The following is a 15,792-nucleotide window of genomic DNA, read 5'->3' as shown; positions in this document are numbered from 1 at the left end:
CCCTCACTAGCCACAGAGCATGAACTCTGAGTTCTTGTTCCAGTGTTTGGTTGGGCCCATTCTTTATGAAGATATTTATTTTCCTTGTGCATTTTCAAGATGGACAGGGCTGCAAGCTCTAGTTATGGCTTTGTGCATAGCTACAGCTATGATTTTGTTCCTCTACTCATGTTGTCAGACTAAATTACTTACCTGGTTCCATTTAGCTGAGGATGCCAGCCACTGCAGAATCTGAGGACTCAAGAGATCATTGAGACCAGACCTCAAACAGAAAGACATTTCTTTGCACCTTTCTAAAAACATCTCCCAAGGCAAAGCCTGCAAACCCTACCTTAGAAGTACATTCTTCCACCTAATCCCAGTTTTTCTACGTCCTTTGCAAAGGAATTAAAGAGTTATTTTTCTTCTCAGTTGAAATAGATCAAGAAAGCCCTTCCAAAGGTTTTGTGACTTACTTTGATATGGGGGTGTTTTGTACATGTTGTCCCCCAAACACGGGAACAGCGCTCCTCTTTTCTGTGTTCATAGAATTCAGCATCTCGTAAGATAGCTACCCTCCGCCCACCATGTGCCAGGACAAACTTGCTGCAACCTTCCAGCCGTGTCTTATCCTCTGCAGAGACGGGCAGTACAATGGGGATGCTCATGTTGATCACGCCATCTGTGGAAAGAGCCATGTGATGCATGAAAACTAGACACAAGGTGCATCATCCGTGAAGCATGACTCAAATGTGCACAATGCCCCTTCCAAACATTTCCTTCAAGAAGCATTAAGACCCACATCCAAGTAGTTGTGTTAGCTGCACCAGTTTCTCTAGATTCCATGATGACAAGTCCTTGAAGGGCTTCCCAAAGCAAATGGAGCATATGTGAAAAGTGGGTTGAGTTTCAAAGCATGGAGGTGGCCTCCATAAACTGATCTAACTTTGGACACACCTCTTTGTGGGTTCCCTTTTCAAATCTAAGTCCTGACCTCAATGCAGTAAAGAGTTTAAAGTTTTCCAAAACCCAATTAAATAAAATTAAGCTAGCAAAACAAACCAAAACAAAACTCTCTAGTCTTTCTTGGAAAAGAACCTCATAAGAACGTCAAGCAAGTCTTTTATTTCATTATCTGTTTAGGCTCTATCTGCATACCAACACACTGAATTGAAAAGACAGAAAAAAAATCAGATAATTGATATTAATCTATGGGAATGAGTATGCATTTTTTGTATAATAAGTTACTTATGACAGTTGTATGTTTCTCTTTTTTAATATTAATCAACTACAATCTGGGTAATATCTCATTCACCTTTTTCTTTAATTTTTAACTTTCATGGGTACATAGTGTATATGTTTATGGGGTGCATAAGATATTTTGATACAGGAATATAATGCATAATAATCACATCAGGGTAAATGAGGTACCCATCACCTCAAGCATTTCTCCTTTGTGTTACAAAAATCCAATTATCCTCTTAGTTATTTTTAAATGTACAGCTAATTTTTTTAAATTTTTATTTCTTAGAGTCTTGCTCTGCCACCCGGCTGGAGTTCAGTGGCACAATCTTGGCTCACTGCAACCTCTGCCTCCTGGGTTCAAGCTATTCTCCTGCCTCAGCCTCTCGAGTAGCTGGGACTACAAGCATGTGCCACCACTCCCAGCTAATTTTTGTATTTTAGTAGAGATGGGGTTTCACCATGTTGGCCAGGATGGTCTCGATCTCTTGACCTCATGATCCACCCACCTCGGCCTCCCAAAGTGCTGGGATTACAGGTGTGAGCCACCACGCCCAGCAGTTAAATTATTATTCACTATAGTCATCCTGTTGTGCTATCAAATATTAGATCTTATTCATTCTGTTTTCTGTACCCATCTCATGCACTTGTAAAAATGTATTTTCAGCCAGGTGCAGTGGCTTACACCTATAATCCCAACATTTTGGGAGGCCAAGATGGGAGGATGGCTTCAGGCCAACAGTTTGTGACCAGCCTGGGTAACATGGCAAGACCTCATCTCTACCAAAAAATGTGTGTGTGTGTGTGTGTGTGTGTGTATACATATATATGTGTATACACATTTTTTTAAAATTAGCTGGACATGCTGGCATGCACCTGTAGTCCCAGCTACTCAGGAGGCTGAGGCAAGAGGTTCACTTGAGCCCAGGAGTATGAGGCTGCAGTGAGCCCTGATCACTCCACTGTACTCCAGCCTGGGTGACAGAGCAAGACCTTGTCTCAAAAAAACAAAACAAACCCACTAATCTATGGTATCCCAAACAAGCAGTCGTCCTGATGTTATTCATGGTGGCTTTGGCATAAAATCACCTTTTTTTCCCCCTCCTGTTCCCTCTTTCCTAAATATTTTTGAAGAGACTGGTAATCTCACTCATCTGGGAATCACAGGTCTTGCTAGCGCAACCACAGTTGAGAATCATCTGTCCAGAAACACAGAGGAGTGAAAAATGACATCAAGTCATTAACGCACATGCGCTTTCTCTGGCGTTTAAGCCCCTCTCACCATTATGCTGAGTCTCTTGCTTTAAGAGGAATTTAAATAAACAGGGTGTTCTGATTTCTCAGTATACAGCACAGCAAATTAGAAGGCATCGAATGTGGTATTCAGAGAAGCTACATCTTCAGCAGCAAGAAATGTCAAATGACAGCTGGACCGCAAAGGAAGAGAAAGGAAAACTACTGAAAAAATACACACAGAAACTGTGATGGTTGATGTTATATATCAATTTAGCTAGGACACAGTACTCAGATATTTAGTCAAACATTATTCTAGATGTTTCAGTGGAGGTACTTTTTAGATGGGATTGACATTTAAATCAGTAGACTTTGAGTAGAGAGAGTACCCTCCAGAATGTGAGTGGGCCTCATCCAATCAGTCAAAGGCCTAATTAAAAAAAGACTTGGCCGGGCGCCGTGGCTCACGCCTGTAATCCCAGTACTTTGGGAGGCTGAGGCGGGCGGATCACAAGGTCAGGAGATTGAGACCACGGTGAATCCCCGTCTCTACTAAAAAAAATACAAAAAATTAGCCGGGCGCGGTGGCGGGCGCCTGTGGTCCCAGCTACTCAGGAGACTGGGGCAGGAGAAAGGCGTGAACGCGGGAGGCGGAGCTTGCAGTGAGCCAAGATCGCCCCACTGCCCTCCAGCCTGGAGGACAGAGATTCCGTCTCCAAAAAAAAAAGACTCATTTCCCCAGAAGAGGAGAGAATTACGCCAGTAGACAGCCTGTGGACTTGAACCGCAGGTCTTCTCAGGGTCTCCAGCCTCCCAGTTTTCGGACTTGCCAGATTCCACAATCACATGAACCAATTCCTTAAAATAAATCTCTTTCTCAGTGTGTGTGTGTGTGTGTATGTGTGTATAGAGAGAGAGAGAGAGAAAAAAAGAGATTTATTATATACCTGTATAATATGTAGATATCTATATATAACATATAGATATATTGTTACCTATTCAGATATATATCAGAAATACATAATTCAGATATAATATCTATGTTATATATAGAGATGTATATGTAGAGAGAAAAGATTCTATAATAATTTATTAAAATAATGTATATATGTATAAATTAATATATGTACATGCATATATAAATTTATTTAAATATATTAAATATATTTTTATATCTATGTCTATATAGAGAGATGCATATCTATCTATAGATGCATAGACAGATACACATCCTGTTGGTTCTGTTTCTCTGGAGAACCCTGACCATACAAGGTTCTAACACAGAAACTAAAATACAGAGTTATGGGAGTTCTTTAGCGTGCGAGCCAACAATCCCACAGGTCTCCCCATCTTCAGGACACCATTACATTAGTGCCCAGTTTAATAACTGGTAAAACTAATAATGACAGAGTCATTTTTAAAAGTTATTTTATATTGAACATATTCTCTTTTTTTGAATGAATAATTTTTTTTTTTTTTTTTTTTTTTTAGTAAGACTATTTTGAAATGTTTCTAAATAAGATAGTTAATGTGTAGTTGGTTTTCAGTCTGTGGCTTAAAGGGATAAAATTCGGCTTTCTAAAAACATCTCATTTCTCAATGATTCTAGATAATGTAAAAAAATGTAGAAAACAGTGTTCCTCCTACAATGATGCCCTCACAAATATGCTAGTCTCTCAATTATACTCACAGGTAAGAAAATGAGGGCTCATGGTTAAGCGTGTAAAACAAAATAAAATTAGGGACAATTTTGTGAGAGTTCTCAAGTTCAAGATTCAGAAGAGAATGAAAGGAAGGTGAATAAAGAAAACTTTTTAACTCTGGAGAAAACAAATGCAGTTATTTATGGACTTGAGGGAATGTGCCCTAGATTAATGAAGCCATTTAAACCTAACTTTTCAATGCAACATTTAGAAGGCCTCTGACAGAGTTAAAGATTAGAGTTCTATTCCTTCGGGGCATAAGACTCCCCCTAGTAGCTATGAAACTAAACTTTCCAGTCAATCACTTTGCACCTTTTAAACACTTTCCAAAGGTTACTAGAACCTAAAGAATGTCACCGGAAATAGACAGCAACTGCTGGCAATAAAAAAATCCGGTCTATCATAAAATCCTGCAATATACTTTCAGACCTTTCATAAACCACAAATTAGATACCATGTGCAGAAAGTAATGGTTTGTCATTCAAATAACTCTTTGTTTCAATGTTCTTGGGCATTTACAGCAGCTAAGTCCTTTGCAGAGAACACTAAATTCAAAGTCAGCAGTTCTCCCTTTTACTATGTGTGTCTTTCAACTTTTCTAAACTCAGTTTCCTCACTGGAAAAATGGGCTGATAAATGACATCTATCTCCGTGGGTTGCTGCAGGGGGCGAACTATAAAGCACTATGTTAATGGAGGTTGCTGATGGAAGATAATGAAATCCACCGCATAGACTAGTTGAGAAAAAGGAAGAGAGGCTAACAAAGAATAACGCCTTCAGAAATGCTGTTGTTCTCACCAGAAATCATGCTTTCTGTGGATTGCTTACTGACGACATTGCTGAAAGAAAGACCATGACATTTGCCTCTGCTGATAAAGAATGACTTGGCTGCCGGGCGCGGTGGCTCAAGCCTGTAATCCCAGCACTTTGGGAGGCCAAGACGGGCGAATCACGAGGTCAGGAGATCGAGACCATCCTGGCTAACACGGTGAAACCCCGTCTGTACTAAAAAAATACAAAAAACTAGGCGGGAGCCTGTAGTCCCAGCTACTTCGGAGGCTGAGGCAGCGTAAACCCGGGAGGCGGAGCTTGCGGTGCGCGGAGCTGTCTCTTATACACATCTAGATGTGTATAAGAGACAGGCCACCTCCTCTTGTTGACTTGGCCGAAATAAAGCAAAATGCAAAGCAAAGCATGGAGCAGGTTGCTGAAAGAACCTAGCGCTGCCTGCAACACGTCTGTAACGTTGCCTTTTCCATCAAGTATTCTGCCTTGAAATCCAAGGGATGTTTCACTGTTGCAGCCACCTCCTCTTGTTGACTTGGCCGAAATAAAGCAAAATGCAAAGCAAAGCATGGAGCAGGTTGCTGAAAGAACCTAGCGCTGCCTGCAACACGTCTGTAACGTTGCCTTTTCCATCAAGTATTCTGCCCTGAAATCCAAGGGATGTTTCACTATTGCAGCCACCTCCTCTTGTCCACTAGATTCCTGACCAATGTAGCCTCTAATCTACCTTCATCTAAAATGACTAAATAACACTCCTTGGCAGGTTGTCTCAATAAGGAAGCGAATCTGTGGGATGTTTATAGAAAGGAGTTCTGCCAAGTGATAATGCCAACTGGTCTTACAAGCCTGTAGCTACAACACTACAGGTGTATACACAGATTTACTGTAGTTTCCCTATCGTCTTTATCAACCTTTCTAATACATAAACATATCCAACTGTTTCTAAGACATAATACCTGAACTGTGCTGAAACATCACCCATGGCTTTCAACCTTGACTTGAGCTTTCAGCCTTTTCCTTCATGTGCTTCATTTGGCTCTGGTGGGAACTGCCTTGATTATTTTATTGTGGTATATCTTATTTTGAAAAAGAATATTGTGGTTCTTTAGCCACAGTAAGTCCAAGAGATAGCTTATTGTTCAATGGAATGGTTTTTCTTTTGCTTTCAATAATTTTCCAGCCTTCTGTGTTAGCCTTATAGATCTGCTTCATGGTTGTTTGGGACTGTTTCTATGCAAAACCTAAATTACTCCTTATTGCTTAACCAGGCTTTTTAAAGGAAAAACAACAATGATGAAAGCAATATCAAAGACAGATGACATAGTCAGAATTTTACCTTTTCATTTTTGTACAATGCAGAAGTTTACAGTCACAGCAAATGTATATTTACTCCCAGTTCCATAACAAGCAATCATAATGGCTTGAAATTAAGTACATGCATAATCGTACATTGCAAACAAATGAAGTACAATCATACACAATCCAACCAGGTACATTCAGTTTACAATGATTTATTCTTCATCAACTTAAAATCTTTTATAAACACCGTGGAAAAAAAATTTCCAGATTTTTGATTCTGGACCAATTGGTCCTCATTTGGTCATTGGAAGAGGATCATAAATGTAAAAGACTCAGGAACAAAATGTGCAATGATAATTTAGAAACAAGTTTACTTTTGTCAGCCAAATGCTACATTATATACAATAGCTACATCTGGTCAAGAAATTTCCTGTTGTTTGGACTCCAATCAAAAGAAAAATACAGTGTTATTCCACTATAGCTGGTTGGATCATGAACTAATAGTGATTCCAACTGGTTAATGTAGATTTTCTTTTAGTTATGTTCTTAACCATTTCCAGTTAATGTAACATATCTAATTATAATAATTTAGCTACTTGGAAAAGTTAAAGTACATACCAGGAAGGGCCATGCCTAGGGAAATATAAACACAGTTAAGAAACATTTTCAGCTGTCCACCAAAAGAATCTTACAGCAACAATGTCAAAGAGCAAATTCCTGTTATGACACTTCACATATACAACATACAAATATACTAGCTTCCTCATGCTATTTTTAAAAATAGAGAGTATATAACAAGAAAAAGCTGGTGAAATCAGAACTTGTATGGAATGTCCAATACAATCCAAAAGCATTGCTCAGATGTTTATCTGGTTTTCTACTTTTTTATTTATTTATTTTTCCTTCCACTGGGAAGAGATATCTGTTTTAAAATAATTATAACATATGTTAATATCCCCTCCAGCTTCACCAAGAAGTTTTCTCTTGCAAACATGTGATCTTATAACCACTGTTGAATAGTTTCCAAACTACGCTTCGGGAGCAAGTATAGAAGCAAACTGCCCTAGAACATCCTAGAATCTCACATGGTTAGAGGACATGAAAATATGCCCAGTAAAACAAGCACCAATGTTAGATTCAGGACAACCTGGATTTAAGTCTAGGCTTCAAATAAGTTATTTAACCTTTCTAATACATATTTTCTCAAGTGGACAAAACATCTTTACAGTGGTATTATCCTGACTAAATGTAATAATCTATGTCAAACTCCAGTGTCAGAACACAATTGGTGCTCAATAAGTGCTGGTGATATATGCAGAGTGCTCTCACACCACGCCTTGGAAAGTCAGAGCTGCGGAAGAATAGCCATTAAATGATGGAGTCTCACAAGGCCCCTGTCTTGATCCTACTTGGATGCCATCAGTCAACGCAAGCTTGAGGTTCCATTTTTAAGCTTAGATGTGACATTTATGACCAAAGGGTCTGTGACAACCCTGAAACTATACTTCCAGTGAGAAATAAATTGATATGATACACTGATATAAACATAGATTCTTGAGTAATATATGGAGTGACTCATACTATACAATTATCATAAACTCTAACAAGTGATTTGGTTTTTGTTTTGGGTTTTTGTTTTTTGTTTTTTGTTTTTTTTTTTGCTTTTGGACTGAGTAGACAGAACTATTTTATTTTTAAATTTTATTTTTAAATTTATTTTTAATTTTAGGTTTATATTTCTCAAAAATATAGACCTTTGAGAAAATTAAAACCAACAAAATATTTTTAGGAGACATGGTCAGAATAAAAACAATCTTGTTTACAGATTGTAGGGCAATCAAGAAATTTGCAATTGTTGAAGGAACACAAAAGTGGGCACATGTCTGTGGCTATAGAGATCATTTCAAATTTTCAATGGCAGTGACTCAAACCTTCATGAATTGTTTACAATGAAATGATATCTATATGAATGATATCTTGCCCAACATTCTGACATATAAATAAATCACTTTTTAGTATTTAACTGTCTGCTCAGTCCAAACGCCATGAGGCGAGGCACTGTCAGGAGCCTCTGTTGCTGCGTTTTAACCGGCTTCCTCCTGATACCCTCCAGGCTGCTCTCCAGGTGAGAGGGAGCCCAAGCCCCTACTCCCTTCTACTGGGGCAGTGGGGTAGTTCCATTTTGTTGTATATATTGCCTCTGATTTTTGAAATGAAATAAATAATTCTCTGGTTTGAAAAAGAACGTTTTGGCCACGCGCAGTGGCTCATGGTTCTAATCCTAGCACTTTAGGAGGCTGAGGTGGGTGGATCACTTGAGGTCAGGAGTTCAAGACCAGCCTGGCCAATATGGTGAAACCCCATCTCTACTAAAAATACAATAATTACCTGGGCTTGGTGGTGAGTGCCTGTAATCCCAGCTACTTGGTAGGCTGAGGCAGAAGAATTGCTTGAACCCAGGAGGCGGACGTTGCAGTAAGCAGAGATCGTACCACTGCACTCCAGCCTGGGCAACAGAGCGAGACTCTGTCTCAAAAAATAAAATAAAATAAGAAAAATAAAATAAAAAAGAAAGTTTCACAACCACTGATGGGGGGCGGGAAGGACCTACTGGACTAGGTCTCAGAAAATGACTTTACTGTGTTTCTCAGAAAGCTCACCTGCCTTCATTACCATTCTATCTCCAGCCACTGGACAAAGCCGGGCACATGGGAGCACTCAGTGAATATCTGTTGGCTAGCTGATGAACATCGTTATCTGTGCTACTTCCACACTGATGTGACTAGGGATAAAGTCACTTAGTCTCTTCAAGACTCCAAGTGCTTTTATTTATGAATTTATTTTTAGAGACAAAGTTTCCCTATGTTGTCCAGGTGGGACTCTAGCTCCTGAGCTCAAGTGATCCTCCCGCCTTAGGCTCTGAGCAGCTAGAACTACAGTCATGAACCACCATGCCTGACAAATTCTTTTAACTGTATGCAGAGTGGTTTGTTCATAATAGCTAACATGTTTGAAATACTGACTATTGAATCAGGCATTCTTTTAAAGTTTCAACATCCAATGAGGTAGGTACAGTTATTAACATCCCCATTATACAGATGAAGGAACAAAGGCCAGAGAGTTTAAGTAATTTGGCCCAGGTTCATAGCTAATCACTGTGATACAAACCTAGGCAGTTTGACTTCACAGCTCACACTCTCATCCACTGTGATATTCGGCCTCTACTTAGGCCCAAACTAAGTTAACATATAGCAAATGGTAGGGGTGGGCAGCACATCATATCCGTGATTATCTATTTTTATTAATCAATTTACACAGGCATTTAGGATGCTTCCATGGGCTGTGCAGAGCTCTGAATCCTGATCATAACTGGGGTTGCATAAGTATGTCCAGTGGACTCTGTTTGCAGAGGTAGATGGTAGAACCAGCAGATAATTCCCACAGGGAAAAGAAAAGTCTTCCAGAAAGTTTCAGAAACAGGCCCTGCAGGTTGGAAGGGGAAAGGATATGGAAATAGCACCACATCTGGTCTTGAACCCTCCTGACAGAGCCACACTGGAGCCACATGAGGATAAAGGGATCCATACGGCTTACAAGAGTTGCCCCACTCAATTCTCTAATACTGTGGAACTAAAGCAACCTCCTAGACAGTCTTCAATTGAGGTTAATACAGAGGAAGGAAACATTTTTCCCACTTGAAGAATAGTCCATAAACTACGAGAGCCCTACTGGTACCAAAACTTTGGTGGCTGGAGTGACCCAGCAGGATCTGCACTTCTGGGTACAGACAGACCCACAGACCCACACAGCAAGTGGCACATGGCTGGGGCCCTGACTCGGGAACACAGGAAACACACCCCTTGGGGACTTCCAAAAACACATGGGTAAGCTTTGGAAAGAACTGGGTTTTCTGCATGAGCAGATAGGGGCTTGGAACCAGTAGGCTTCAAGTATTAATGGGAAGGTAACCTCATTCATATCCCCTGGCTGGTAGGTTTATGGGGACAGACATCTGGATTACATGGAGAGCGGGGGCGATAATAAGTGCTTCATCCACTTCATGGTAGTGAGCATCAAATAAGAAATAGAAAATCAATGGGTTGGCAGGGTATGGTGGCTCACACCTGTAATCTCAGCACTTTGGGAGGCTGAGGCGGGCAGATCATCTGAGGTCAAGGAGTTCAAGACCAGCCTGGCCAACATGGTGAAACCCTGTCTCTACCAAAAACACAAAAATTAGCCATGCATAGTGGCATGCACCTGTAGTCCCAGCTACTCAGGAGAATGGCTTGAACCCAGGAGGCAGAAGTTGCAGTGAGCCGAGATCATGCCACTGCACTCAGGCCTGGGTGACAGAGCAAGACTCTGTCTCAAAAAAAAAAAAGAAAAAAAAGAAAAAAGAAAATCAATGGGTTTTGCAAGTTGAAGAACCCCCATAAAATGAAATTGAGACAGTGTAAAAGGAAGGCTAGAGATTTTGCCTAAATAATCTAGATGGATTATCTGCATTAGCTGTTCTTCATCTTTTTGGATTACAGACTCTTTTAAGAATTTGTTGTCTATAGTAGCACTTTGCAAGGCCAAGGCAGGCGGATTACTTGAGGAAAGGAATTCAAGATCAACCTGGGCAACATTGTGTTACCTTATCCCTGGGCAACATAGACCTTATCTCTACAAAACAAATTTAGAAATATGCCAGGCATGGTGGTGCATGCCTGTAATACCAGCTACCTAGGAAGCAGAGGTGGGAGGATTGCTTGAGTTCAGGAGTTCAAGGATTCAGTAAGCTATGATCATGCCACTGCACTCCAGCCTGGGTGATGGAGCAAGACCCTGTCTCTAAGAAATAAAAACATTAAAGGAAAAAACAGAATCTATCAAAAGCCATAAATCCTCAACCCAGGAAAATGTTCCTTCCTTCCCTTATCAAAACACAAACATTTTTGCCTCTAGGATTTTTTGTTAGCCCACCCTGAAGTCCTAGATCCTAGGCTAAGGACCCCTGATATCCATTCACACTGACCTCTACAACTACTTCCACCACCCTGGTATTTTTCTTTATGAAAGGAACGCTTGTCCAAGGTCAACAGCACCTTGTTGTCTGTAATGAGGCCCCTTCTTTCAATGTAGTTCACTTGTCTTGTCTTTTGGCCACAGCTCTGTTCACATGCTCAAAATCAACCTCTTGCTCATGGCTAGCTGCTAAGTTCAATGACCTTTACTTCAGGCAGCTAGTGTTCACCATGTGTCAAAATCAAGACATCAAGATAAAAGTAAGCCTTCCTTGTAGACCATCAGGCCTTATAGATTCTATTGGAAAGGACATCAGGAGAGCAGCCTGGTATGCAAGGAGCACTGGGCCAGGAGTCCTAAGATTCTGGACTCTGGTCTTGGGCCTTCACTTATAAATGTTATGAACTTGAGCAAATCACTGAATCTGAGGCCAGTTTCCTCATCTGTAAAGTGGGATAATAATTGCTAACTATTTTCTAGGGTTTTTGTGAGGATCAAATGAAATAATGCCCAAGAAAATGCTTTGAAAACAGAGACATGGTATAGAGATATGGATTATTATTGTTGTTGTTAAAGCAAGCTAGAAGTAAACTAAGTGTCTTTGGGGAATATTATTTAATCTGAGAAGTGAGGGATTCAGGTTTTGGAGTGTTATCTGTCACAGCAAAAGAATAAGGCAAGAGAGTCCATGCTGATCAGTCTTTGAGTTCTGATTCTGAGTTCATGCCTCATTCCCCAGGCAAAGGCACAAACACAGGACATGAATATCTTTTCCAAAAACAAACGTCTTATTTGATTTTTCTTCCTAAAAGGCTTGGAGCCCGGCTCAGTATTACAAATTCAGTGTGACTCTACCCCTACTCCTTCCCCACTTAGCAGCCATTCCCCAAAGGTCTTGAAATAGATGAGTTTATTCGATAAGCTCAGGCAGTTCTAGGAAGGAAATGATCATAGAAGGGTCCGGAAGTCTTCTCAATAACACATGCTTTTGAGCTTGACCAAATCGCTTTTCTAAAAGCCATTCAGCTTGTGGCCAGAAAGCTGCCTTAATGCTCTTTTGTTAGAGTGTAGTGGATGAAACCATGTTAATATATTTCATGTGTGGGCATGAGCATTGATACTTCGGCATGCACCGAAGAAAGCAGTTGTTGCAATAATGCTTGACACGAGCAACCTGGAGGGTGGGGGGTGCCATGGAGGTCAGGAACATGTGATGACCTCATCTTGGCTGCCCCAGGAATGTCCCTAGCAGGTGGCAATGGTACTTCTGAGTGCTACCTTCTGAATATCAGCACCAACAAAGAGCAAGTAGAGGTGAAACAGACTTGTGTTTTTCTTGCCTTAAGAACCATTTTTCAGTTCCTTAGTTCTAAAGGAACAATCTTTGAGAACAACCAAAAAAAAAAAATCCTAAAAATGGAAGCTTAAACATAATAGAATGGAGCACACTGTAAATGATCCAAATAGTTTTGCAATAACATTTGCAAACCAAAGACTAACTTCCTGTTCCTGCAAAACTTCTGGGAAAGATTCTTTTTCTCCTTTAACAACAAAGATTAAGAAACAACAACAAAAACATACCATCTAGCAGGGTGTCAAAGTGCATAACTTGTAAGTACTCCTTCTCCCTCATGAAACCTTTGAGGGGAGTGGCCCAGCCTTCGCTCAAAACCTGGACCCACTGGAGATCCAGCTGCAAAACACAAAAAGCAGTTGAACATTTTCATAAGTTCTGTTTTCCAGGCATCTAGCCCCAGGAAAGTCCTTTCTTATTCAGTTAACAAGAGGATAAGGGCAGAATCTTCTATGTTTTAAGTGTTCCCAACTGTTATGCTAACCCATGATCTAAGGGCCAGAAAGATTTAAGTTCAGAAATTTACTATGAAATAGTGGTGAAAAGATTTCATATTGAGATATTGAGATGACTTATTTGAACATTTTTAGGCTGTATCTATTCCCAAAATATGCAACTGAGTTGAAAATTCATCGTTTATTCTTTCTTTCTTTTATCCACAAAAATCCTGGTTTGGCTATATTTTTCTACTAGATGTACTTACTGGTACAATGACAGCTATGTAAAATTGTCCAATGCAAATACAGAAGTTATTTTCCCGGTCACCTCCATACATGGCATTGATCATGTGGCAATTCTTGGTGAAAGATTTCTTTGGAGAAGAAGTTAAAAACACTTGGCAAAAAAGGAGTGTTTTATTTGTGGACGTTAAGTGCACCTTATTTATATCTTTCTTATTGTTAAGAGTAATTATAAATAAATTATAATGACTGATATTAAGCCTAATTCTTTGACCAGTCTGCACCCACTTACCTTAGTAATTGATAATGAAGGGAGAGTTTCAGCCTCAGCTCGGACGTGGTCAAGTTTGTTTTCCGGCACGAAGAGTTCGTGGATATCTTTGATTATAGTATGGGGTACGATGTTCTGAAATGAAACAGAATTGGTAAAAACTTGAAATGAAAACTATAGAAAGAATGCTTCAGTAAGGAGGCATAGATTGTCTTTCATGATTTTATTAAACATATAAAGAAAAGACAACCGGTTCACCTACCTGCTCTTGCAGAAGTTCCACTACCTGCTGGACACAGTCACTCACTGTGGACAAATTGGTTTTAAGCACACGCTCAGGAGTTTCAGGTTTCTCATAATCAGAATCGATACCTGTAAATCCTGCAAGGCATATGGGTGACAATCATCACATCTGTATTGACAGAATAACCTTTTTAATCAATAAGGCAAAACACATGTTGGAATAATGTATTAAACTGAAAATTCACATTTTAACAGAAAAGGCCAAACAGCCATCCTTGACTTCTAGCCATAAGTAAGAAAATAAATAGCTGTATTTTCAACATGGACAGCCCCAAATTGTCAACAAAATCTGGCTGGGTAAGTTGAAGCCCTCTATAGATGATCAAAATCAAAAAGGAAGACAAGAATAAGGAAGAACTCTGAAACACTCCTCTACACACACACTCACATATAAATATCCACTCTAGTTCTCTGAACTTCATTGCATATGGCTGAGATGACAATTCTTAAAAATAAAACCCTACATTTCAATAAGCCTCTGGGCATATTGAATATATCATGATGCGATAAAAAGTTGTGTATGTTATATGCAATTTTGGAAAAGAGAGTTTGAAACTCAAGGCAGATTTCTGAGGACAAAATAAGGACCGACAGCCTAAGTAACTGGTAAAGATGCTGCTAGCCGATTCTCTTACCTTTAATCTCCCCAGCTCTCGCCCTTTTGTAGAGGCCTTTTACGTCTCTGCTTTCACAAATACTTAGAGGTGCGTCTACAAATATTTCAAAGAATGGCAGCCCTGCTGATTCATGTATTTTGCGGGCATTCTCACGATCCTGAAAAGCAATATGTTTAAGAATGTAAAAAGAGGTTTCATGGTGAAATTCTAAATCACAAAACACTGTGTACTTTGGTTTTCAGTAGCCTTGAGATAACACTGGGGTTTGTGCTTTGCAGAGTGCTTGAGAGAAAGTCCAGAAATTTCACTCTGGTAAACACAGCTCTCTCAAGGACTTTCACAGAAAATGATGGAAAATAGGCCCTCCTAGCAGGAAAGCACTGGCCATATGGGAGCATTGCATTCAAAGGATGTGTTCTAAGCTACATCTGATGTTTGGCTCCCAGAAATTTCCTGACTTAAAAGAAGAGCGACACTCCACCTCAGTGATGTCAGCATTAAACACGTAGAACCCGAAGCTTTGGCTGTGAACTGCTCTTTACTTTAGCTAGATCCTTTTCCTGACAACTAAAATTACAGAGCTTTAGAGTTTCTCTTGTTTAACTTTCTCTTCCCTTCGACTCTGACCAAATGTTCCTTATAATTGTGAACATGGAAGGATTTATGTCCACTGGTGCCCTGGCATCTGGAAAGGAAGGAACTCTCTTTACGTAACCAATATTAAATAGAGGAAATGAGAGAGCCTGTGATGGGGGGAAGAAATAGTCGGGAAATTGAAAGGAGACATTCTTAGGCCCACCCTACCTGATTCCTTTCCCTAGCAGTTGGAGAGCACTAGCACTGTGTGTGGGAATAGTGTGCAGTGCCTTTTTTTTTTTTTTTTTTTTTTACCTTTGCGAATGGAGAAATAAAGCTGGTAATGCAGACCAGGCCAGCATCAGCAAACAGCTTAGCCACTTCAGCAATCCGGCGGATATTTTCCTCTCTGTCCCCAGGAGAGAATCCGAGATTTTTGTTAAGGCCATGACGGACGTTGTCCCCATCCAGGGAGTAACAAGGGATGGCATGGGAGACAAGGTACTCCTCCAGGGCAAAACTTATTGTTGTTTTTCCAGCGCCAGAGAGACCTGTTCAGAAGAGATAAAGCAGACTGACATCAGCCTGGATAGTTTAAGATGACAAATTGTGAACTAATCTAGCAATTTTAAATATAACTAAATAGAAAGAAAGAAAGAAAGAAAGAAAGAAAGAAAGAAAGAAAGAAAGAAAGAAAGAAAGAAAGAAAGAAAGAAAGAAAGAAAGGAAGGAAGGA

General features: G+C 39.9%; 1 protein-coding gene across 4 annotated transcripts in view; it reads right to left on the bottom strand.

Annotated features, from left to right (window-relative positions):
- The window catches only part of PAPSS2 (3'-phosphoadenosine 5'-phosphosulfate synthase 2), a 97,966-nt gene that overhangs the window by 22,014 nt on the left and 60,160 nt on the right, over positions 1-15,792 (bottom strand). For 2 of the 4 annotated variants that reach the window (XM_011990293.1, XM_011990291.1), the window contains 7 exons: positions 15,372-15,607; positions 14,499-14,637; positions 13,823-13,941; positions 13,582-13,695; positions 12,837-12,948; positions 6,861-6,875; positions 456-661 (listed from right to left, as the gene is read on the bottom strand). In XM_011990293.1, the coding sequence (XP_011845683.1) occupies positions 456-661; positions 6,861-6,875; positions 12,837-12,948; positions 13,582-13,695; positions 13,823-13,941; positions 14,499-14,637; positions 15,372-15,607 (941 nt within the window). The remainder of the gene's footprint in view (positions 1-455; positions 662-6,860; positions 6,876-12,836; positions 12,949-13,581; positions 13,696-13,822; positions 13,942-14,498; positions 14,638-15,371; positions 15,608-15,792) is intronic. The other 2 variants (XM_011990294.1, XM_011990292.1) reach the window with 1 other exon arrangement.

This window comes from Mandrillus leucophaeus, unplaced genomic scaffold (genome assembly GCF_000951045.1).
Source record: "Mandrillus leucophaeus isolate KB7577 unplaced genomic scaffold, Mleu.le_1.0 Scaffold376, whole genome shotgun sequence".
Taxonomy (NCBI): Eukaryota; Metazoa; Chordata; class Mammalia; order Primates; family Cercopithecidae; genus Mandrillus; species Mandrillus leucophaeus.
The sequence above is the reverse complement of the archived record's forward strand: the minus strand, read 5'-3'. Positions and strand labels throughout refer to the sequence as shown.